The sequence below is a fragment of the Sprattus sprattus genome, assembly GCF_963457725.1.
Source record: "Sprattus sprattus genome assembly, chromosome: 4".
Lineage (NCBI taxonomy): Eukaryota > Metazoa > Chordata > Actinopteri > Clupeiformes > Clupeidae > Sprattus > Sprattus sprattus.
Genome location: NC_137923.1, coordinates 40329439 through 40354440, shown reverse-complemented (window position 1 = coordinate 40354440; position 25002 = coordinate 40329439). Strand labels below are relative to the sequence as shown.

Sequence of the window (25002 nt, the reverse complement as noted above, 5' to 3'; positions counted from 1 at the left end):
TGTAATGAAGCACTTAGTATTCCGGCCAGGTACGGACCATGGCCCAGGCTTCAGGTGAGGATCTGTGCCCGGCTAATTAGGAGGCCGCGATACGCCTGTAAAGCACAATACGCTCTTTTCAACGTCTGCTTAGCACGGGGCATGGGGTTGGGGCATGGAGGGGGACCTTCAGAGGAGGGCGTGAAAGTGTGATAATAAGGATGTAAGGGGGGTTAAAAGGGTCATTTAGGGATTTGCAGGGGCAGATAACAGGGTGTTAAGACATTGGGTTAGTTGGGTATCTGCGGGTGAAGATTGATGATAGGGATAATATGGAGTTGCATGGGATGAGGTGGGGGTTATAAGGGGGGACCGACTTGACGGACACGGGCAATAATAAATTATTGAGGCGTAGTAAAAGGTTTATATAGGTCGGTAACTACTGATACTGGTGATAATAATGAATGATAAGGAGCCTTTCCAACTACCAGCAGTGAACTTAAGAAACTAATTTTCAAGCATAGCTATTTTTTCCCCAAGTCTAGTTACGACTAGCACCTCTTCAGCAACAGTGACAGCTTGTGAACTCATTTGAAAAAGCCAGACTGCCCTTGACAAAAAAAATGAAAAAAAATTCTCAATGCGGCGAGATGTTTTTAGACTTTCTCCATCTCGTATTCAAGCCTAAAGCCGGTCCACTATCTTTCTTTTTTTTCTTATGATGGAATGAAGGCGAGTGCACCTTCAAGGAATAGCAATGATATTACACTGGCAGAAGAGCGGGCATGAGAAAGGGTAGTTGGGAGTATAGAGATTTGATGGTGATGATACTGATGGTGAGAGAGGAAAACATGGGTATGTGCACAGGGGTAACTTGAGTTAGTGTTAACACCCCTGGCCTTCCTGTTGGGGGCATTACTCAAGTCTTATGACTTCCCATTCATGAACCCTTTAACCAAGCCAGTCCTTTGAGATTCACATCTCTCTGTAAGAGGGGAGAGGTGACAAAGATGGTGGCCCATGAGTGGAGACAGTGGTGTGAGAGGAGCCGTTATGGGTGTGTGTGTGTGTGTGTGTGTGACTGACCTTCTGGACCACGTTCTCCTTCTGCATCTGGCTCTGGCGGAGCTTCTTGAGCAGCACAAGCCGAGCCTCCTCCAGACGCAGCTCCTCCCTCAGGGCCTTGATCATCTGTTGACGCTCCTCGCCCGTCTTCCCCTGACACACACACACGCGCACACACACACACACACACACACACACACACACACACACACACACACACAAAGAGATCACTTTTAAGGCGGTGCCTAATTGGGGGAAATATACAAGCCTCACAGAGCAATGCATCTTATTCAAACATATACTCCTACAGAGCCCCCCCTATAGAGTGGTCACATCTACATTATTCTGATTCTTGTATCCTTCCCTTAGTTTTTAAAATTATGCTTTTAATCTTCATGGTTCTTCTCTCACTATTCTTCACCAACGTGCCTGAATCTCTCTCTCACACAGTGTCGTGTCTTAGAGAGCACCTTGCCTGACACATGCACGCATTGTCTCCATCCATACGGAGAAATAGATTTTAAAAATGAATTGCCGTGGACTCCTCATTGCCGTGGACTCTGAGATTACTTGTCACGGTATGAACTGGTAGGCCCAGAGGTTTTTTTTTAAACACATGTGCCTCAAGCCATTCAAAACTACTGCTTACATGTCCCAGTCACACGCAGCAAGGTCAAAAAGGTCACTCGTCGAAAGAATAAGACTAGTATGTTCAGAGCCACCAAAAGTTCAGAAAACATTCACAAGCGAGGGGCTGTCATGAAGAACCCTGTGATGAAGTCCTCCTCAAATTACTTAAACATCTGGCTCATGATGACCATCACAGACATGCATATATACTGTCCACAGAGGACACATGGTGCTTGTCCATCCTCTGTAGAGTACTCCAGAGAGAGCATGTTTCAGAGAGAGGGGGGGTTGTGGTGTGGTGGTGGTGGAGGGGGTTGGGGCAGTTTCATGTCTCCTCGGTGTACCTTGAACAACTCCAGGTTGACGTGCTTGTGCCTGTCCTCGGGCGGAGGGCTCCCCCGGGGGCTGGACGCCTCGTTGTCCGACAGGACGATGACGTCTGGGGACGGGGTGCGGCGCTTGTGGTCCCGCTCACTGAGGACAAGGGGGAGGGAGAGAGAGGGGGGTGTGAGGGGACGGTCAGAAGGGGGCCAAATAGTGGGGAAAGTTTCCCCAATCTGACGGCTAGAGCCAAGAGGCTTTCAGGCTGCTTAGGTTAGGTTAGGAGTCACACCAATTTCATACAATGGGTTCAGGTCAAATTAAAACAATAACATTTTGAAAGCATTTTAAAATGTTGAGGAAAGTTAAATGTTGGTAAATAAAGTGCATTTAGATTCGCTCAAAGCAACATACTCAGACCCACCTGTAACTATAGCACAGCTCACTCATGGCGCTGAAAGAGAGGAAAAATACTTTTTCTGTGTTCTGCAATTCCTCTAACAAAACATCACACATGGTCTATGGGTTCCCCTTGTCGTCATCACACACACACACACACACACACACACACACACACACACACACACACACACACACACACACACACACACACACACACACCACGACCCCCCCCTCATCCTGTGTCTAGTGGTCCTCACCTCCGCCGGGCGCTCATGTCCACTGGCATCTCGTCCAGCATATTCTCCTTCCCGTTCTTCCCGGGTCCGGAGTGCAGCCCCATGTGTCCGACGTGCGGCATGTGCACTCCAGCCATGTGCCCCACTCCACCTCCGCCCAGCCCTCCTCCTCCTCCACCACCACCTCCTCCGCCTCCGCCACCGCCACCTCGTAGGCTCCCGTTCAGCTTCTCTTCGTAGGCGGCCGCTGCCGCCGCGGCTCCCAGCAGTGCCTGGTGGCTCCCGCTGGGGCCCTTGCCGTCTCCTCCGCCACCCAGTGCCCCCTCCAGGGCGGCCAGGTCCTTGCGCTTGAGCAGGGCCAGCATCTTGAGGCGCTCCATGGCCTCGTGGCCCTCCATCTTGAGGCGCTTGGCCAGCGCCTCCTCGACCCGCTCGTCCGGCCCCTCCAGGCCCCGCTTGAGCAGGTTCAGCCTCAGAGCCTCCTCACTCATCCGCTCCATCCTGCATAGGGGGGAGAGAGGAGAGAGAAAGAATGATGGGGAGAAAGTGGGGATGAGAGGGAGAGAGAGAAGGGACAGAAGGAGAGAAAGAAAGATAATGAAAAAGAAAGGATAAGAGGAAAAACAAAGCAGGTGGGAAAGAGAGCGAAAGGGAGAAAGAGAGGGAATGAGACCATGAGCTGGCTGTCATGTAGCATAGCATATACAGAAATCAACCTAGAGCATTTAACATCATCCATCTGGATCCATTCAAACCCCATGCCCCGATCTCACCCAAGTGAAACGGCTGCACCGGCCGGCCGCGCGGCTAGACAAAGCAGACCAGCTGCCGCAGGGACGGGGCCCTTCCTCACTGCCGAGCGGCCACGGTGAACTCCCATCGCCATGGCTGCCGTATGCGGACATGCACCCATCCCTTTAATGCCTGGCCTAATTGATTAAATATGCCTGTCATGCATACCGATGTCATCACAGTTCACGGCAAGACAAAGTACCCAACTGACACAACAAAAAAAATATCGCTTGAATGAGTGTCACCCTCATGTTTACCTGCCAATCGGAGAGCCAGGGTCAGTGAGGGCAAAGAGGTTTGTTGCAGGATGTGATATTTTTTTAAGGGCATTTTTTTTGACAGATAGCCTGCTATCCCTATAATAGGGGTCACATGAGGGCCATTTTAAGAAGAGTGAGTGTTTTGTACATCTGGCCGAGGGGTTGAGTTGACTGAAAATTCAAAGCCCTCAGTCTAATTAAATCTTTCACGAGTGTGTCTATGAAGCGGAACAGTCAAATGACTGCATGCACGTTATATGCTCAAACGAACACACCAACACGCATGTACGTGTTTGTACATAAAGACATATATTCATGAGCGAAAATAGATGTATAATGTATATAGAGTTTCCACAGGCACACGGAAATGGCCACAAGCAATAGCCGCAAACAAAACACACACGCGCACAAACACACAGACAAAGTGTGCCTCCATCTTGTATCCTGGTTGCCGTGCCTTCAGCATTGATTGTTCCATCAGGTGAGACCAAGCATCTAGGTTCTTGTCAGTCGTGTTGGTGGGGGGGAGTGTTTGTGTGTCTGGCTGTCATTCCTCCTCCTCCTCCTCCTCCTCCTCCCAGCTGGAGAGATAAGCTTTCCATCGGCGCTGACCCAGTGCATCTGCTGTGACACGAGCGCTCAAGCTTGCACCCTGGGCCACTGGTTCTGGAGATGGGGAGTGTAACAGAGCCAATGACAATGCTCAATTGGTGTGTGTGTGTGTGTGTGTGTGTGTGTGTGTGTGTGTGTGTTAGTGTGTGTCCTTCAACATCTGTGGAACTGCAGTCCAGCCCATGGTCGGACATTAATAAATGGCATCTGCCAGGCCTCTAAGGAGACGACAACAAACATTGTTGAGCGTTCGCGTGGGAGACGAGGGAGGCCCAGTATCAATTTTAATCATGTGTGAGTGTGCGAGTGTGTGTGTGTGTGTGTTTGAGATTGAGATAGCATGTGTCACGCAGTGGTATGCGCAGTTGCATTTAAACTGGTCTGGGTTAAGGATGGGGGATGGGGGGTGTGGGTGGTGGTGTTGGTGTGTCTGTGTCTATGTGTGTGTGTGGGGGGTTCATGTGTGTTCAAGTGTCCGTGAGGTGAAGTGTGTGCGCATGCTTTGAGGTTGGCTGTGTGCTTGCCATGTGTCACGTACGAGGGATCTAAACAGTCATGTGAACGAGTGTGCTCGTCTCTCTGGGTTAGCCATGCTTGGGCGGACCCTTCATTGCCACGAGAGGGAGGGAGAACACACTCCAGTTACACACAACACCCATCTTTATATAGGCGATCTGCCCTTCTGTTTACTAAATAAAGGCTGGTGGTCGGATTCTCTGATATTCAAAATAAATCTGGATTACTGTTAATTTAAAAGCGCAAAATAGTTTGGTAATGTGGACAAAGCCAGCTAGGAGTACTCCTAGGAGAGGAAGTCAGTTGAGTAGGAAGTCCTTCATTGTGGCCCTGGGCACATTTGCGTACACGCTGCTAAAGGGAGCTGGCCATATGCGGCCCAGATCACCTCCGAATGTCTACTTGTTATCGGATAACCCAAGACGCATGTTAATGTCAGCTGTGAACGGGGAGGAGACACACACACACGCAGAGTGGGGGGTGGGGGGATGGGGCGCACACACAATTTAAAAAAAAAACCACCGCATACACCAAATGTAACACACTCTAAAATTCTCATACATACCTACATTCATGCATAGGGGCACACAGAGCATTGCTCACACTCACTCCCTTTGTCTCTAACTCACGCACACGCACACGCATACGTGCGCACACAGACACACAGACACAGACACAGACACAGACACAGACACAGACACAGACACAGACACAGACACAGACACAAACACACACACACACACACACACACACACACAAATTCTCACTCACACGCGTACCCACGCACACAAAAAAACAACAGAATGGATGGCCTGAGCGCTTACGCTTTTGTCTGTGCTGTGGAGGCTCCTTATCAGCCCGGTGCATTTGTATTCTGAGGAGCAGCACGGAGCAGGAGCAGGAGCCGGAGCAGAGGGCCAGCCCTGCCCTGGGAAGGGAATAAGCACCGTCCGCAGCAGTGTTCACACCAAGCACCAAGCATCGGTGATGTCTCCATTGCCTGCCACACTACCGCAGCTCGTGGACTAGAGATTACAGTCATGCTAGGACCATTACAGAGAATCTGTCACATCTGTCTTTTTTTTTTTTTTTTTAAATATGGAGTGGTATTAATTATCCCCCACCACACACACACACACACACACACACACACACTTTTTTTCTCTCAATTACACTCTCTGTCTACACACACTCCAACATCTTAAAAAAAGGCTGCTTCTCAGAAACGAAACGGTGAAAGATTTTTGAGCGACAGATTCACAGGAATCGCATCAGTACGGAGTTCCAGGAATTAGGCTGGAACAGGATCAATCTAGCAAAACACGGATTCACTGTTACGGACACAACCATTTCACATGCGTACCGTCTCCGATGAAAATAAAAACGAAGAATGTGAGAGAAAAGACAGACAATAAAACACAGCACCACCAACACACACACACAAAAACAAAAGACCCACAGACAAAACAAGCCATCTGTGCTTTTGTAAACAAATAGGCTACTACACACCACAATGTCTTTAGTTCGTCTTGCACACCTTCCATTTTGTGGCCGAGTCCTGTGGCCTGCCTCCCTAGTGGTGAAGTCACCATCTGAACGAATGGCCAGCGCAATTAGGGCTGAATTCTCATTCCCCACACGGGAGAGAAAAAGACAATCTCCGTCTCATCTAGAGGATGACAAACGAGGCCTCTTTGTGCAGGGAGGGGTTTGGTGTGTGTGTGTGTGTGTGTGTGTGTGTGTGTGTGTGTGTGTGTGCTGCACCAAAGCCGCCGCAAGACCACAGGGGAGAGACCACGCAATCACACACACAGACGTACCCCCACACACACACACATACAAACACACACAAAGAGACTGCTTGTGAGGGGAAAAAAAGAGCTAATCTCTCACATAGGTACAGACACACAAGCACATCCAAACATACAAGCTGTGTGCACTCACACATGTGAACATACATGAAGACACGTACACAAACACACACACACACACCCTTACTGACTACAGTTGCTGTTGATCTAATGTTACACTTGCTCCCCATATTAAAATATAAAAACTGGTTGTAATTACGAAAAAGGGATACAGCTCAAAACAAAACAAGGTGGTTGTTGGCTAGCTCACAAGCTCATAAGTCATAATGTGGTCCTGTGCAGCCATATTGGACATTCAGGACTATATACGATAGGGGAGCAAGAAAGGAGAGTTATTTCATCAGCATCTGCACTCAGAAATATCTGCACACAAACCTGTGTCCACACACAAACAAAAATGTGTCCAGAATCAAGAACACAAAGTGGATCTCCCGATCTAACCTTTGGACCATATTGAGACTGTCTATAGAAACATATAGGCTAACCATGTTCAAACATACATTTGATGGATAGCTCTATTATTATCTACCACAATTGAAATTTAGCCAATTGTTTTTACAAACACACAAACAAACAATTGTCTATTTACAATGAAATACTGTTGCACACTGGTGATGCCGTAACTCCGTTCTTTGTTGACAAACAAAGTGTGAGATGAGGAACTGATGTAGTCCGTCATTGCGATATTGTGACATCACCCATGACAACTGCACTCCCATGACGACTACCGATCCAAGGCTCCAAATCACTTCCTGTCTTTCCTCTCCCCTCACCTCCCTCACCTCTGAGCGGTTAGCACAACATGTTTTCAGAGCTCCCAAAAATCTGATTACATATCTGCAAGTGACCCTTGTCTCCCATGATTGGCATGTCATTGTTGCGCTAAGCGTCCTTAATTAGGATTTAGCTTGAGATGTAATTGGTCCCTTGATTGTTTAATCACATCCCTTAGTTATCCCACACTAGCACACAGCTCACAGTACTTATTACTGGCTCTGTTGCCAACCGTGATGTCTCAAAGATGTTATTTTGTTGATTGCTTACTGCCGTCATTCTGCCGCATCTAAATATGTGGACTCTCCACACCTACTGCAGTATTATTGTGGCTGGCTGAGAATCTGAAGCGAATCTAAATCAAAACCAAATTGGACCAGTTGTTTGACTGGGTGTGAAAAAACAACATGAAGATGTATGCTGGGGGCCTCAGATCAGATGAACATTGCCTTTAAGGACCTCCATGGCTCTGAGGTCTTCCCTGAGCCCCAATGCAGACAGTCACAGAAAAAAATGGGCACAAAGAGAAACGCATGAAATCAGTCAATGAAACAGCTCTGACACCGAGCCACCCAGCGCTGTACGAGAGTGAGATTGAGAGACTGAGAGAAAAAGAGAGATTGAGAGGGAGAGACAGAGAGAGAGGGGGGGGGGGGGGGGGGGGAGTGAGAGAGGAAACAAGAGAGTGTGTGAGCGACAGAGCCGGAGAGGGAACCAACAATGGAACAGAGGAGCCAATCAGCACTGCCATGTGGTGCGCGTCAGTCCCCCAAACTCACCCCCCCTTCACCTATCAACCCCCCCCCCCCTTGCTGCTTTCCTATCCTCAACCCCCCCCCCCCCCCTCCCTTTACATAATATAATGACTGTTTCAGTCAGCTGCTACAAAATCCAGACTCTCTTCTTAACCCACTCCTCCCTTACAACACCCACCTCCCCGCATCTAAACGCCCCCCCCTCCCCAGCCCTTCCTCCTTCCAACCCTCCCCAGCCCTTCCTCCTTCCCCCCCCCTCTCTTTCTTTTTCTTTCCCTCCTTCGCTCGAAGACCTGCACACACGCACTCCATGACAGACTCATAGCTTTGGGCACTTTGCCAAGCAAAGCAGCAGCAGCTCAGGGAGATGAAAAGAAAGGGAGAGAAAGGGAGAGAAAGGGAGAGAAAGACAGACAGAGCACGAGGCGGAGAGGGCAACATAAAAAAGGAGGGAGACATGAGGACAGAGGGGACAGGGATCGGTTGATTTGGGATCGTTTTGGTGGGATCCGTAGTCGGATTCGGAATGCCAGTGAGCCTGTGGCTCCTTTAACACTCTGCAGGGTTGGGAGCGAATGGCTGCCATTGATACACATCGTGCGCACATACACAAACATACACTCACCTCACACACACACACACACACACACGCATGCGCGCAATCGGTGTGTGTAATGATGTCTCTGCCTCCACAGACGGAGGTGACAAGAAAGAGGGATTGGGAGGCCTTGTTGACGGAGAGAGAAAACGAGCGAGAGAACGAAGGAAGGAAAAAAAACTGTGTGGTTTCATGGCCCATACCAATATAAGAGGTTCTATTGTAACACCCCTTGTCCCACACACACACACACACACACACACACACACACACACACACACACACGCCCCCCTCCCACCTCGCAATTCTACTACAGCTGTGCCACACCACAAAGCTGTGTAAGAGACCCCTCCCTTATCATTCACTCCTCCCCCTTTCCAAAAAAAGTATTCCTCTTTTTTTTTTTCCTCTGAATCCCCCCCTCCCCCTTGCTGTAAAAATAAACACACATGCTCGCTTTCTGGGGGCCCCTTTCAAGGTATGTGCTGGTACGCACTCTGCTCTCTGCTTACTTCATAATTAATGTGAGTTTTTTTCTGTGGCTGGGAGGGGGGCTCAATGCAGAAAAAAACAGTGTATATGAATGTGTAAATGCATGTGAGAGTGTGTGTGTCACAGTGTTGAGTGTGTGTGTGTGTGTGCGTGTGTGTTTGTGTGTGTGTGGGGGGGGGGGGTGGATTGAGGATGAAGAGGAGAGATGAGCAGAAAAAAAAAAAAAAAAGACAACACCATCTCTCTCTCTCTCTCTCTCTCTCTCTCTCTCTCTCTCTCCATCTATCCCTCTGACACGCTACCCTGTCATAATGCCAACCCTTAATTCCCCCCCCCCCCCCTCCTCCTCCGTGCCCCTCCCCCACAGAGCCCGTTCACCATTTTCTTTATTCGCCGCCTCGCTCCCTCTCTCTACTGCCCGTCCATCAGATCCCTGCCCGCACAAAAATGTCCTCCCTCACCATTACTCCTACATGCCCTCAGACCCCGTCATATCCCACAAACACACAAATACAAGTGCGCACATACACACGCACACATGTGTTCACAAATCAGGGCAGTCCAGTGTTTCACACTGGCGTAGGCTTACGGTTTTGGAGGGAGTTTAGTGATCAGGGCCAAAGGACAAGTCCTGTTGAAGAGACAGGGGCAGAAGGACAGGGCAAGCGAGAGAGAGAGAGAGAGAGAGAGAGAGGATAGTGGTGATAATAAGGCCATTTGCCACTCTGCAGTCGTGCAGCGGAATCCGGGGATCCACAGCTCATTTCACGCATGATCTGCATCATGACAATTCATTTGGCTGACGCAACTCCGTAAACTCCCTCTCTCTTTCTGTGCTCCAATCTCTCCCTCACACACACACACACACACACACACACACTCACACACACACACACACACACACACACACACACACACCAATGGGCTCGTGCCACTGCATCACGAAGGGAGCCTGATTATTACCACACACACACACACACACACACACACACACACACACACACACACACACTGACACACACACACACACACACACACACACACACACTGACACACACACACAAATACTTAACCCCTGTTCTTTCAGGCAAGACAATCAGGGTATCATTTGCTTCTGAATATGAACAGGGGAAAGATGGGAGTGAAACTGCGCCCCATCCCCTCTCACAGCACCGCCCGCCCCCAAGCCCTGGCCATCTCCCAAAACCGGCTGCTCCCCATCCAACCAACCATCCTGGCTGATCGGATCCCCCTCTCCGCTCCAACAACCAAGCATCTCTTACCCCCTTCTCTGCATCCGATGCCTCTGTGCGGTCTCAAAATGGATGCCGCTGTCTCTGCCAGGTGTGTGCCCGCCCTTTAAAAAAAGAACAACAAAAAAAAAAACTCACATAAAGACTGAGTCCCCTGCCAAGTCTGGGACGCTGAGCATCGTTATCATTCCATAAATCTTAAAAGCCGTCTTGTTATCCACAGACGATCATCACAGATAGCAATGGATGGATGTAATTTATGGTAATTGGTGAGCTTTGAGGCAGTAACCTAGTTTGGAGTTGTTATGCGCTGGATTGGTTTAAGGGTCGTGTAGGGTGACTGTCGCTTGTGGAGGGTGGGAGGGAGAGAGGGAAGGGACCCACCAGACGTTGGGCGTTTTTTTTTTTTTTTTTTAATGGAGGGGGAATGTGGGACATAAAATTCAGAGATGCCCTCCTAGCCTTTCGCGTGATTAGCAGGCCCCATTACATGGCAGCTAATTAGCCATCAAATTAGCGTGTGAGGGTGATTAATTAATCTATTATGATAGACTCGTCAAGAAATATTGTGCACACTTTGGATTTTTAAATTTTGCAAAGTAAGATTTTGTCTAGGTAATAGGCTCCTTAAGTACCTAATGGTGATGGTTGATAGGGATTTTTTTTTTTTATCACCAATGAGTCTTTCAGATGACGTTTTTAATAGATCACGAGTTTCAGCGTCCACGACCTTACACTGGCCCGCAGGCCACAGGCTTGGCCGTGTATCTCTGAACCCAATAAAATCCACAGTCTTTTATAGACTGGAGGGGACACAGACATTAGTGGTTGTTTGAATCAATAACGAACCGCATAAAAACCTTTCATTTGAAGGCCGAGGCCAGGGCTGAAAAACAAACTGGAGATTGTCAAACGTGTAATTTTACTGTCCACGCGTTCAAAGTCAAGGTAGCCAAAAGGTCTACAAGATTCAGAGGAAACCAGTTTACCATGAGCCCAATGAACACGGCTTTGTAATGGGATCTCTTCAAATGTGCTCATATTTGTCAAGGGTTTGGCAAAAAAAAAGGACACTGAATTATTTGATTTTCAGGAGCACATCTGGCTGCCAAAAGTGCCGACAGGACACAGGGACACCATGACCGCTCACCCCGCACCCACTTCCCAAATCATGACAACCAGAGCAGCCAAACACCATCTCACACTAAATGAAGGCTTCTAATGCATCCACAGAGTGAGTCACGTTTTGACCAATATCCATCAAGGACCATATTTACCCGCGATGTCCAAGGCTAATATATATCGGGTGTCACCAAATACTACAGTTAATCCTGTGTCATTATCAAATGTTGGAGTAGTGCTGCTAACACCATCAACCCAAGGTTCCTTGAGCTGTCAAGTGTACTTACACCCGATACAAACATACATCCACACACAGGCCAAGGCACCAGCCAGTGCCTGTATGTGTGTGCGAGACAGTCCCAAGGGTCACATAAAGTAGAAATATGACTTTGGCGGCAGACACCGGCTGGATGATCTCATACCGTAGCCATTTCTGAACTCGTTGCTCCGTGGGAGATGTACAGCAGGTGACTGACTGAGCCCCCATGCAGATCGGAGCTACCCTGCATGGAACCTGCCCGCCTCCATCTTGGAGCTTATTTCCCCTCCACTCCACTCCGCTCTGCGCACACACACACACACACACACACACACACACACACACACACACACACAGCTTGTCATGTGTTTGCTCTTTACGCCGAGAGCAATTACAAAATGGTCGTCAAATGATTTGGCCGTTTGCTTCAGATGTTAGCGGGACATGCAAATCACACGCCAAGCCTATGAGAGATGAAAAAGGAATTTCCCCATAGTCACTGCTGCCGGTCACCATAGAGTTGTCGGGGGGTTCATCTGAGGCTGAGTATGCGCTGTGGTCAGCTCATTTCCTTTGTGTCCATTAGACGCCACCCTGCCCATCTTGACAGTGAATAATAAACTTCAGCCTGGCTTTCCATTCGTATCACTAGACTGTACGGCTACTGAATGAAGATGACACCATCTGCACCACTCTCCCAGAATCAACACCGTTTACACAAACAGACTGATTTACACCAGTTCACATAGTATAAAAACAAACAACAAACAGGATCTTCTCAGGGACCTTCCAACTCCTCTACACCTAAATCGCATCACACTAAAGACGCCAACATAAACCCTGTCGTGGCAATTCAAGTTAAAGCTCTCTCTTGAAGTGAACAGCAAAGCAAAGAGGAGATGAACAGAGGCGTATTCTAATCAGTTTTCAAATCTGATAAAAAAGGGATTACTCGCATTGACAAATTCACTGGAACATCGAGGCAGGGCAGGGACTGGCAACAACTTGGTGATTAGCTCTGCAAGATGCTGGGAGGTACCAAATTGGTGTATGGATGTTTTTTTTATACCCTTATCAAATAGAAACAGCAGGGTAAATTATCTCCTTTTAGATGTAGCGATTTCCTAATGTTTGCAAAAATATAATACATAAATCATTCAAGATGTGAATATCAAGCCTAGATTTGAACTACCGTGAATATCAAGCCGAGATTTGGAAATATCAAAAGGTTAGATTTGGTTCCTTCTGGGTGACCCATAAATATTTTGTCTCCACCAAATGAAGTGTATCCCACACGAAACACATCCTCGAAAGACATTTGCGGATGCAGGAACAATATCGGTCAGAAAATCCCATCCTGTGATCTGTCAATAATGGAAAGCCACTGGGAGGTCTGGGCACGGGGACCACTGGCTGTGCCCACTGGTTAATTCACTAATTGGACCAACATCCTCCACACAGCCCACTCGTTGACAGCCCAGCTGTATGTTACTCACTGCGAGCAACAGAGGAGGCTGCTGGGAATATAACCAAAAATTTGCATACGGCTAGTTTCTGACACTAATGAGGCCAATTAGGCGGATGGTGCCCATGGCAACAGACTTGCCATTGGTTGGCCCGGACCGCAAACGGCGTTATGGGTAACAGAATGTTGGTATGGAGTCAATAAAGCCTGACTGTGCTGTGAGGAAGGCGATAAAAACTCCACTTCACCTGATTTCCCCTTTATTTAGTTGCTTAGTGGAACTGGGGAGAGGGAAGCGGCGGTGACAAAGGGGAGCAGCATCACACCTCAGTAGCAGCTCTTGGGTTAGAGCATACTCTCCTGAAGTAATGCCTCTTTAACACAGGCTAGTGAATACACACTGGCGACCGCAGTTTCACGTAGACAGACACACACCATAACACACTCAAGAATACACACTCGCACAAACGCACAAACACACACACCAAAACATAATCAACACACACACACACACACACACACACACACACAAACAAAAAAGTGAAAGTAAAGCTAAATTCACTGCATCTGTTTCCATGATATGCAGGTGCAAGGAGGGCCTCACGGAAATGCAGCCAGACACAGGCGGCTGGCAAGGTGACCATCGCCACCTCTGTCTCCACACGCTCTTTTTTCTCTCCCTCTCTCTTGCTTCCGATCTCGCCCTTCAACCACAACACTTAAAGCACCCCATCTTCATTAAACAAGACAACAGCTCATTGTGGCCGTTGCCATGACAACGGGCCCTTCTATTTTTAAGCCTTGCCACTAATCAATTCCTGCTCTGCTGTCGCCCGAGGGAGGAGGGGAGGGGAGGGGTGAGAGGGGGTGCGTTTGGTGGTGGCGGCGGGGAGGACGGGGTAGTAGAATGGGGCAAAGGGGAGGAAGTGGGCTGGGGGGGGGGGGGGGGGGGGGGCAGTAGGGGGCTGTGAAGTTGGAGACAAAGAGACACGAGATTTAAAAAAAAAAAAAAAAAAAGCAGAGTTTAATATACAGCAAACGACAGCGATTTCCAGTTTAGCATTACAGGACCACAGTCGGGAAGCATTTGGGCCTCCTGCTCATGCAAACCTTCCCATCATCCCACTGCAGTTCAGTGGTTTGTTTTCTTCAACCCCCAAAGAACCCAGAGCGAGACGAGACGCTGTTTGAAATTAACACACACGCGCACACACACACACACACACACACACACACACACACACACACACACACACACACACACACACACACACACACACACACACACACACACACACACACACACACACACACACACACACACACACACACACACACACACACACACACACACACAAATGCCCAACTACCTGTGGAGATTATCTATGGAAATTAGCACCAGCTTTTGATTGATTAAACGATGTCTATCTTATTTACGACCGTTAAAAGAAAATCTGTCAAATTTGGAGCTCAACACCAAAGTGATAGACTTCAGTTGCTCTTAACATTCAGAGATTGGCATCACCAGCCATTATGTTCCTTCAGTGTTTTTCTTTGTGTCTTCGCTTTATGGGTCTATACGCTGGTCTTATCTTAGCGCAGACATTGTTTAAAAGGGAAGATGAGTCACTCCATTTAGGCAGAAAACCCCATGTCAAATGCACTCAAGGTTGACAAGGATGTCTTCCTCATTATAGAGTGTGTGCGAATAATGAACTGTAAACCTTAAAGAGTATGAATACGGAGAGGATATCATCTAGACAGGAAGGAGGACCTTTGCAACACAGGTTGCACGGCAGATAAAAGACCAATTTGCACACAAACATGTCAGCTCCTCAGTATGGGCACTCACATTCGATTGTGCCTTAGAGGGAACAACAGCAGAGAAGATGTAAAGAAAGTGAAGAAAACAGACATACAAAAAAAAGTACCTATGATTATTACACAAATTGACCAGGGGAAACACTTTACAGTTTCAGTTAATCCGCAAAGGATTTTACACATTCTAAATCCTTGCTCATTCCTTAGATAAAGGACTTTCACCCACAAGTGAGTCAGGTTACAGATGGAGCAAAGGATCATGAGAGCAGCTCAAATTCTAGGGTTATACTTGGGTTTCACAAAACAACAGCTCCTGTAAAGTGGCCTTTAAATCACATGGAAAATTAAGATCCAAGTTACTCTGCTTTTGATTGACAGCTGAAAGTCAAAATTGTCTTCATAAGCCTTGCATTTCTGCTCGTGGTATCTAGAAGAATTGCTATGGCAGTAAGACTTGCTGTCATTCTTGGTGAGAATTAGTCTCCTGTTCCTTTAAAAAAAGCGGAGTCACAATATCTTTTTTTTTTTCAAAGCCAGGGTACCCAACAGAGTCAAAATGCATGCAAGCCAGTCTAAGCCGGTTTGTAACCTCAGGGTATGGAATTATCTCTTAATATGTAGCCGTTAGTGGTCAGAACGTCACACAAACACAGGGGGGGGGAGAGAGAGAGAGAGAGAGAGAGAGAGAGAGGGAGGAGAGAGTAGGAGGGAGGGAGGGGTACAAAAGCGATGGGGGGGGGGGGGGGGGGGATCGAAGCCCAAGCCCCTGAGCTTTCGGGGCAGAAAGACGGAAATCTACTTGTTTTTCGTGAAAGGCTGAATCCAAAACCTGGCACCTTGACAAAAAGGCTCATTGCGGAACTTCAGACCACAGGGTGGGGCATACGTTGTTTAAACCAAAAAAAAATGAAAAAAACAGAGAGAGAGAGAGAGAGAGAGAGAGAGAGAAAAAAAAATGGAGGAAAAAATGCTGGAACTTGAGCCATCTGGAGAGAACGAGGTAGCAGGGAGATTTTTAAAATGGCACAGGGTATGAGAGTATGGCACAGGAGCTATGCGTTTAACCAAGAGATAGAGAGACAGAGAGAAAGAGAGTGAGAGAGAGAGAGAGAGAAAGAGACACAACAAAGCACATGCTCCAAATGCCCCGTGTCACACTGTTTGGCACAACCACAAAACAAAGGCATACGTTGATACGAGAGCCTGGAAAAGAAAGAAAAAATGTAAACCTCACACTTGCCGTCTACACAATCCGTCTCCGGGCACAACAGCCTGGCTTGCACCACCCTTCAGTGTGTCCAACACCCAGCGCTTAATCAAACCGAGATAACGCCAGTGGAGGCACCTATCTCAGGTCTGAGAGCAATGGGCTTATGAAAACAAAGATCTTAAATGCAACACCACCAGGAACAACAACAGTCATTTCTTGGATCGAGCCGTCCTCGGCATGTTACCACACTGATCACAGTGCGGGTTTCAGGGGCTTTTTTTTTTTAGAAGATTAATGATCGTGTAGTGATGGACCAAACGAGTCAGCTACAGGAGTTGGTTTAATGGTGGCCTGAAGCTAGACGGCAAGGAGGAAGACGACAAAGGAAAAAAACAAGGTGGCAAAGAGCAATCTGTTCCACTGCATGCCCGTCGTCATGCAAGAGAGGGCAAGGAGAAGGGTTGGGGGGTTGAGTGTGTGTGTGTGTGTGTGTAAGTGTATGTGTGTGTGTGTGTGTGTGTGTGGGAGGGGGGAGGGGGGTGTTGAGGAAGGGGGCGTTCACTCCGGGGTGCTGATCATAGAGACAGAAGACTGAATTAGGAAGCCATGTCATGGAGATGCCAACATGACACACACACACACACACACACACACACACACACACACACACAAACTATTTATAATTCCAGCTTGATAGGACATAGAACCTTACTCCTATATGAAGAACGCACCACTGTGCCATGCTCGATGACCTCAAATGTGAGAGTGCACTCTCTTGTAGGCTAGCAAAGTAGCAGTTCAGCATGAAAAACTAGAGTAGATCTGCCAGTCTAGATTCTCTAGACTAGAGAAGATCTGCCATTTAGAAAAGAATAGCCTAGGCATCTGTTGTAATGACTGTTTGGGTGTCTCTCAACCTGAGTTCACAGAAGGCGTGAGGCACATGAAAGGGTGCATGTGGGGTTTTGTGAGGATGACTTCCGTTACTAGAAATCAGGTATCCTTAAAAATAAGGAGCAAAGTGTGTTGAGGATTTTCTTTGATATTCTTCAAGAAATTAGTCTAAAGTTCCTACGGCAAAGTGGCCAGTGCCATGTTGAGGTGGCGGCCCGACACAAATGCATCTTCCTCTATTTACTCCTTTTTCTTCTCTCGACGTCTCTATCTAGGGTCCTTTGCAAGCTGAACTTCTAAATATCTCCAGACGTCTCCCAACTCTGCATCACCTCTCCATGTCATTCATCCGTCCCTAAATAACTCCGTCTGCAAGTTCTTCATTTCTCACTTCCCTATCCACCCCTCCACTCATCCTTCCATTCTGATCCCTCTCCCGCACCACAAGAGGCATTTTCAGATCAACCCATCACAGTTGGCACCACATATGAGGAAGTGAATGCCTCCCCTGGCCAACTGAAGCCAGTCCACCACTAGCACTTCTAGCTATGGCTTACTCTCAACCCACATGGCAACTTTAAAAATAAAAACAAGAACCTACAGTGACAAACCATTTTCTGAAGGAAGTGGACGATAGTCTGTACAGACATAAAACATTAGATTTATTAAAAGTTCTGAACATTTTGGTCTCACCCATGCATGCAGCCATTCTGAAAAGCACAGGTCTGCTTGAACTGAGGAGGGCCACGAGACTGGGAACACACAATCATTAATCAGCCCCTTATACGTCCTCATTCATCCTCGTCTCCACTTCCGTCAGACACACAGACCACCACCACCACCACCATCACAGGTAACCTCTTCCTCTCAGGCTGGGAGAATCCCTCGGGTTGCTGCTGTGGTCGTCAGCTGTGATGCCGTGCGCGCTGTTCCCCGCTGCTGTTTATCCAAGCTAAAGTGTTGGGGAGGCCCGCTAATTAAACTTCACAGGGAGCCATTCATCTGGCTGATTGTTTCTGCGTGGGATTTAATAAGCCTTGCACGAGGCCCCCCGAAACACTGTCGCCCATTCAGGTGTTAACAAGGCCTATTCGTCAGCACGCACACAGACTGACAATAAAACAAGGCATCACCAGGGGGTTTTTACTTCCCTATGAGGGCATTGTTTTTAAGAATGTATTTTTTGGTGTATGGTTTCCCTTATTGAGGTGGCACATGTCAATGCTTTCATCTTGCCTTTTGCTATGAAAGATACCACTACACAACTTCCATTTGCACTCGTTGCATTAATGACATGCATGTTACATATTTTTTACTATCATTATATTACCAGTCTATTACTATGATATCAGAGAGAATGAGAATCATATAAATCATGACTAACTATCATTCACTTTAATGGATCACTAGATGATACTTAAAGCTTAATAGAAAAGCTTGTTCCTGCAACTACTGATAATGAAACGAACGCAGACCAAAAGCTACAAAGAGAAGCCTGTAACAATAACTGATGGGAGCAACAATCCAATGCGTCCTGGGCTACAAAGGATGAGTAGGTGTACCTACTGTACTCTGCGCAACCTCTCTCAAGGACACAGGCACCATCAGTGAGGAGCACGCGCATCCATCCACCACGGGCTCGGCAGACCAAAGGGGTGGGAGGGGTGTGTGTGGAGGGGGTTACAATTTCAGGAGGGCAGAAAAATTATTTGCAGGTAACGTATTAGCTTGGTTGGAGGTAACAGACCGTGTTCACTGTCTGATACACACAATGGCATTAGAAGCTGTCTCAAGGTGTCGCAAAAATGTGCAAATGTAATCCCGGCATGTGTTGGTAAATTGAATGCAATCGAACACTTCGTTGTCTTCCTATATTGCTTGCTGTGCGAGATGAATCCCTTGTTTATCGCCACACTTGGTAGGCTTTCATTAACATCACATATCAATTAGTAGCACATGCCAGCAACCGGCAAGCCTGCTCCCTCTCTCCCCCTCAAAGGATTTTCACTTGGGCGGATTTTTAAATAAACTTAATTTTCCTGATTAAGAGCTAATTATACTGATTTCTCTCCTCTCAAACAGTAGTCATTCATCTCTTAATTTCGCGCGAGTAGGGGAAGGAAAATGAGAAGAGATTCTAACGGGGCACTGGAGGACACCCCCACCCCTCACCAATAGGGAAGACATGGGGAGGAGGCACTTCGCCGCGCTCTGCACAACCGATCGGGGACGTCTGAGACTCCGATGCCTCGCGGTGCAGTGGGGTAAGAGAGTGAACAATGCCTCGAGCTACTTTCACCTCCTCAATAATGAATGGATGTTATTCACACGGATCACTCAGTCACCACTAAGGACAGATGTCCATTTAGGGTAAACTACGATTGATGAAAGCAATGACGAAAGACAATGAACTCAATTGAACCTGCTATGGTGAACGAACGAGCCATGGTGTGGCTGGCTCGATGCTCTGTTACAAAAAAAACATTTTATTTCATTGTTGCTTTAAAACTTCTTTCCCAATGCATATGCCCAGTGAAGTTACAATATTTGCATTGCAGTCTTTGAGACGAGCGCCTTTTAGTTGGAAGGGCTGAGGTAATGATGCTGGTCATTACTCTGTTTTCCTATAGGACCGACAGGAAATGAGGTCAGCATCGTGCCAGGGAGCATGGATGTTATCGGTGTGAGCGAGGGCAGCACAGAACAGAGTAGAAAAGAGCTGACCCAACCCTGCATCGAGGCGACCCTAATCCCTCTCCAAACCAGGCACTCCGTGGTAAAGAGGGGCGCTTTTTCAGTCACTGCTCTGTTCGAAAAAAGGTCTTTGTTTTCACTGACCCTTCATGATGTCCAGGGTGATGAGGGCAGTCAAGACCCAATTATGCTTGGCCTTCCTCTACAAAAATGTGGAACAAAAGATCACGACAGAAGGTCAAGGAGGTCACCGTCAGAACGTCTGATATGAAGACTGTCTTTTTGCTCCATCTAATGTGCTCCCTGTCAAATTGTTACTATGCAGTGGAGATTGCTAAAGTTTTTACAACATTTGATCAAACTCCAGGTGCTTGGAAACCAGGGTATTATGTTTATGGAGCTTGGCACTTTTTTTTTGTCTGCTAAAGCTGCTTCAGGGATAGGGCGGGGGTGTATTTAATTCCTAGAAGTCCCATTTTGTAACTGTAAGAGGAACCAAAGCTACTTCTGCTTTTTTTTCCATGTCTATGAACAATGACGGCGTAAGGATAATATTAGGTTACCACGGAAATCAAACGCAACACTAGTGAGAGAAAAGAATTGCAAATTCCAAATAGTGTGGCTCTATAAACACAGTCAAGTCCAGTGCTCAGACTGACCCCAATCTGCAGCCTTCAAAACCCAATCAGTGGTCACCTCTGGACCAATCCTGGGGGGGGGGGATCCCAATGAATTTGCCAAAGAAATAATATTTCCAGCAAAAACAAAATAAGACGAGATGAGAGACTTTTTTTGTCCCTGTGTTTCTGCCCGGGAAGCACCTGGAGACGCCTATCGGGATGCCTTGTGCGGCTTAACAAGACTGGCCCGTCACCAGCGATAAGGTGGCCGCTGCACCATGGAAATTAAAGTGTGCATGCTGCATGAAATCCCTTCACAGGCGGTGCCCATAAGCTGGGAGGCATCCACTGAAGTAATAAAATGAATGGCACTGACGGGGTAGAAAAAAAGCAAAGGCAAGAAAGAAAAAGAGAGGGAAGCAAAATAAATAAATACCACCCAAGAATATTCTGTCTGCGGAGAAGAGGGAATGATCTAGACAGAAAATGGCTTTGAGCATAAGAATCAATAAGAAGTGTTGAGGTCCTCCTGAGGGTGTATGCAGAGAAAGAGAGAAAATGTGTGTGTGTGTGTGTGTGTGTGTGTGTGTGTGTGTGTGTGTGGGTGTGTGTGTGAAAGAGAAAGAGATTGATAGAGAGAGAACTCCGATCAGGTACGCTGTAGTCTAACTTCTACAGTGACTTTTTCTTTATTTCAAGAGGTATCCTAACCGCAAGATAATCGAAATCACATTGCTGAGTGAAGGCCAATAGAGTGTAGTGGAATGTAGAACATGGTCAAGTGTGCCATTTGCAAACAAGCAAACTCACAAAGGGCAGGGCTTCGCTCTATCACAGTCACCTCTTACTCTTAAAGGAATACACACTACTCCATACAATTGCTACCAAGATACCAGTGGCGGCGCCAGAGATTTTTTTCTGGTGGTGCTATGGGGGTGTTCGGCGTTTTACTGAGGGTGCTATGAAATTAGGGTGATAGCATATGAGTCTCATTTTTCTCTACTACAACACCTCCCCACCATATCGTCACATATGTTTACACGTTTGATCTCTAACGCGTCTTTGGGGTACATAAAAAGCGTCATTCAAATCGATCGTATTATTATTATCATTAGGCTACTTCTGACGGACGCGCACAAAGCCGCGTTCATCTCCGACGGTCAAAATGGATGCAGCATGTTATAGATAACGTAATCCCAAATACTTCACTTACTTCAGTGTGTAGATTAAAGTTTGCGCCAGATGACTAACAGGTCACCACTACCATGTGCGACAAATTAAACTAAACATACCAAGTTCAATACACTTCTAACTAAAGACGGCAGATTAGAATATCAGATAGAATTAACTTAAACAGGCAAAGAGTCAGAAATGCTTTCAAAAAGGGTATATTAACATGAATGAGACCAAACAGTAGGCACTCAAAACCACAATAAGAGATCAAAAAGTGCACACAAAACTATGCTTAAAACATCCCTTAATTGTTTCCTAATCATTTCTGCCATTACATTGATGATCTCATTCTGCACGTCATGGTGCACATACTTTGCATTTGACGGGTTGTTATCTAACTTTTTCTGAATGGTTTTATCAAATTTTCCAATTACAGATAGCAACTCGCGGACATTACCCCTGTTTGCTGAATCCTCATCTTCAATGTGGCCTCGCTGTGAGATCCCCTGACAAGCAGTGTAGCGCAAGCTTTCCACAACATTTTTGTAATATTGGTCTTCGGACCATCCTGGGCGTTCATGCTTAAGTCACCCAGGGTGCTAGCAGCATGGCTAGCAGCGCCCTCATTAGAGGTGAGGGTTAACTTGGACCAGGACGTTCCTCTTCTTCTACATCAGAATCAGAATCCAATACCTCTTGCATTTTTTCTTCCTCTTGAACATCTTATTCAACTCGAGGAAATTTGCGGATCAAATACCGATCCATTTTCGTTATTTTGTGAACGCTTGACTTAGAATTGACCTATCGCGAGGATTACTGTTACTTAGCCTACTACTCATTGAACAATCACGTTCACGCGCAACGTGTCTGTGTCGTGCTACGTGAACAATCTGTTTATTTCAATCTGTTATTTTCTGTTATTTTCTTTAGTGATTAAAATATTATTATCACACAATACATTTTATTAAGAACTCAGAATGAAATTAAATAACAATAATAGGCCTAAATAAACCATTATTTTCTTGGGGGTGCTATGGGGGTGCTATGGCCAATCTAGGGGGTGCTCTAGCACCCCCTAGCCCCCCCCTGGCGCCGCCACTGCAAGATACCATAGATTCTGGGGGGAAAAACTTTTGCAAACTGCCCACTGTCTTGGGTTTTTCATGTGCAAGACACAAGCAGTCACACGTTTTCAAGTTTACTTCAGAAACGCAACAAGGACAGCTTGAAGAAGACACATCAACTAGGCCTAAATAATGGCAGTATAAGGACGGTCACGATGACTACTTTTCATATATGTTGAATATGTTATTATATTATATAATACACCAATTATTATCAAATAATTACATATTAAGCAGGATTTGCTCATATCTGTCAGTTTTATCTAATTGCCTTGCATTGTGTTTGGGCTGCCTGAAATCGAATCACAAAGTTTATTCCTTCTAAATTAATTGCATTTTTTTCTATTACTTATCCATTCATCTTGAAGAGTCCATTTTCATCAGGAGTAGGCTAGAGTCTTGGCCGAGTGCAACTTGAAAGAAAATGTGACTTAATAAAGTTAAGCTACCAGTTATAGTAGCCTACTCTGCTGCCAAGTTAGAGACAATTGACTCCCATAAAATTAAAAAAAACATGACCGACAGACTTTGCAAGTCATAGCACTTTTGGTAGCCTTTAAATTAGGCTCTGACACGTCTGCCGCACCAAGAATAATACACGGCATATATTATTGATCTGCGTTTCTTTCCAAACGTCATCTCTCCGAGTTGATCAGTGACTCCCTGTTGGTTACAATCAATACATGCATTCACGTCGGAATTAAATTTCACTCTCACGCATGTCAACTGCTGGGCAGCCATTTGCGTGCATATGGAGTTGAGAGAACGTCCTCACTTACGTAAATGGCTGATGCATTTTCGGATTCTTTTTTTCCTCTAATTGTACAGCCATCATCTCACCGTGCACTAGCCTCACTCCTTGCGCCCAAAAACAGTTAACCGGAACAGTGATTCCCAAAACATCTTCAACTACCTTTCGATCAGTATTATTCGGTGTTAATGTTTGTGAAATACTCAGTAGTATGGTTAGGAAATCGTGATAGGCGTGAGTTATTTTTGATATTTGCATTGTGTGCCGCTGCGCTGCAACTGAAGCCTTCTCGCAGTCAGGAGGACGCAAGGCTTTCTCCGCCAATCTGGGTTAACCCCCAGAGACACGAGATGAAACAATGAAACGGATTTGAGACATTCAAAATGTTGCATTCGCCTTGTAACCTCTTATGATTATTCTTTGAAATTGCAGAAAATACGTAAACACCGCACACGTGAAGGGGTTCCGAGTGTTGTAACACGTAGGAGGGCTTCTCGGAGCGTTTTAATAGTATTAGCCAGCCACTCTGAACTGTTGGATACTGATAGCTTACTAGCCTAGCCGCAGCATTCGAACTACCGAAGCGGCTATGCTATTGTCTGGCTTTGCACCATAATTGATCCAACCATATAATCACACTGTAACCTTGCACGCGATTGTTGGCAATCCTGAGGACGTCCGTAAGAATGCAAAATTGCGTAATTACAATGTTCCTAACCTGAAAATCGCTTACGAGATCGGGTAGGCCCCACTAATATCCTCGGACTCACCTGATTCTCCTTTACCCTTCAGGTTCCACTGGCTCCGGGTTCACTATCCGATCCTGAAGCGCTACAGTAGCTCCTCACGACCAGTCCCCGGCACCGGCAGGCAACACAAAAGCGCTGATTGGGCCTCGACAAGTACTCATCCCCTTGGTCTCTGCCCAGACAGACGGGTTATTGGTCGGCGGCTGTGTCGGAGACGCGCCCCTATTAAGGTGTATGTTGTTGTCTGTGTCTGGAGGGGAGGGGACAAGAAGCTCTGAAATGATGGGAACTAAATAGGTTGTTATGCGCGTCGTGTCGGCAACACAAGGCGAGCTCCCTACATTGACAGATAAATTGTGGCCAGCCATATTAACTCCCTCTTCGTTCCACCAGCGCAATGGAATATCAGAGGAACAATGCAGTCTGGACGATGACTCACATGAATTTTGTAGCGTCAAATGTAGCATACCTTTTAAAGTTAGGCAACACCTTGTTTTAATGCTGGGGCACTGCATTAGCTTATCTGATTTATTCTTTTGTATAGAGACGTCTTTATTGAAGATA

General features: G+C 46.7%; 2 protein-coding genes across 3 annotated transcripts in view; both read right to left on the bottom strand.

Moving 5' to 3' along the window:
- The window catches only part of LOC308364084 (transcriptional repressor p66-beta-like), a 10782-nt gene extending 7992 nt beyond the window's left edge, over positions 1–2790 (bottom strand). For both annotated transcript variants that reach the window (XM_080837061.1, XM_080837062.1), the window contains exons 1-4: positions 2655–2790; positions 2420–2449; positions 2019–2148; positions 1066–1197 (exon numbers count right to left, since the gene is read on the bottom strand). In XM_080837061.1, coding sequence (XP_080693187.1) covers positions 1066–1197; positions 2019–2148; positions 2420–2449; positions 2655–2770 — 408 coding nt within the window. In that variant the 5' untranslated portion in view covers positions 2771–2790. The remainder of the gene's footprint in view (positions 1–1065; positions 1198–2018; positions 2149–2419; positions 2450–2654) is intronic.
- A 10-nt stretch (positions 2791–2800) lies between these two features.
- Positions 2801–24557, bottom strand: LOC308363514 (transcriptional repressor p66-beta-like; the record flags this gene model as incomplete). Its single annotated transcript, XM_080836319.1, has 3 exons — positions 24460–24557; positions 10587–10660; positions 2801–3134 (listed from the first exon to the last, which is right to left on the bottom strand). Coding segments are annotated over exons 2-3 (348 nt in total), but the record flags the coding sequence as incomplete, so codon positions are not given.
- Between the last annotated feature and the right edge of the window lie 445 nt (positions 24558–25002).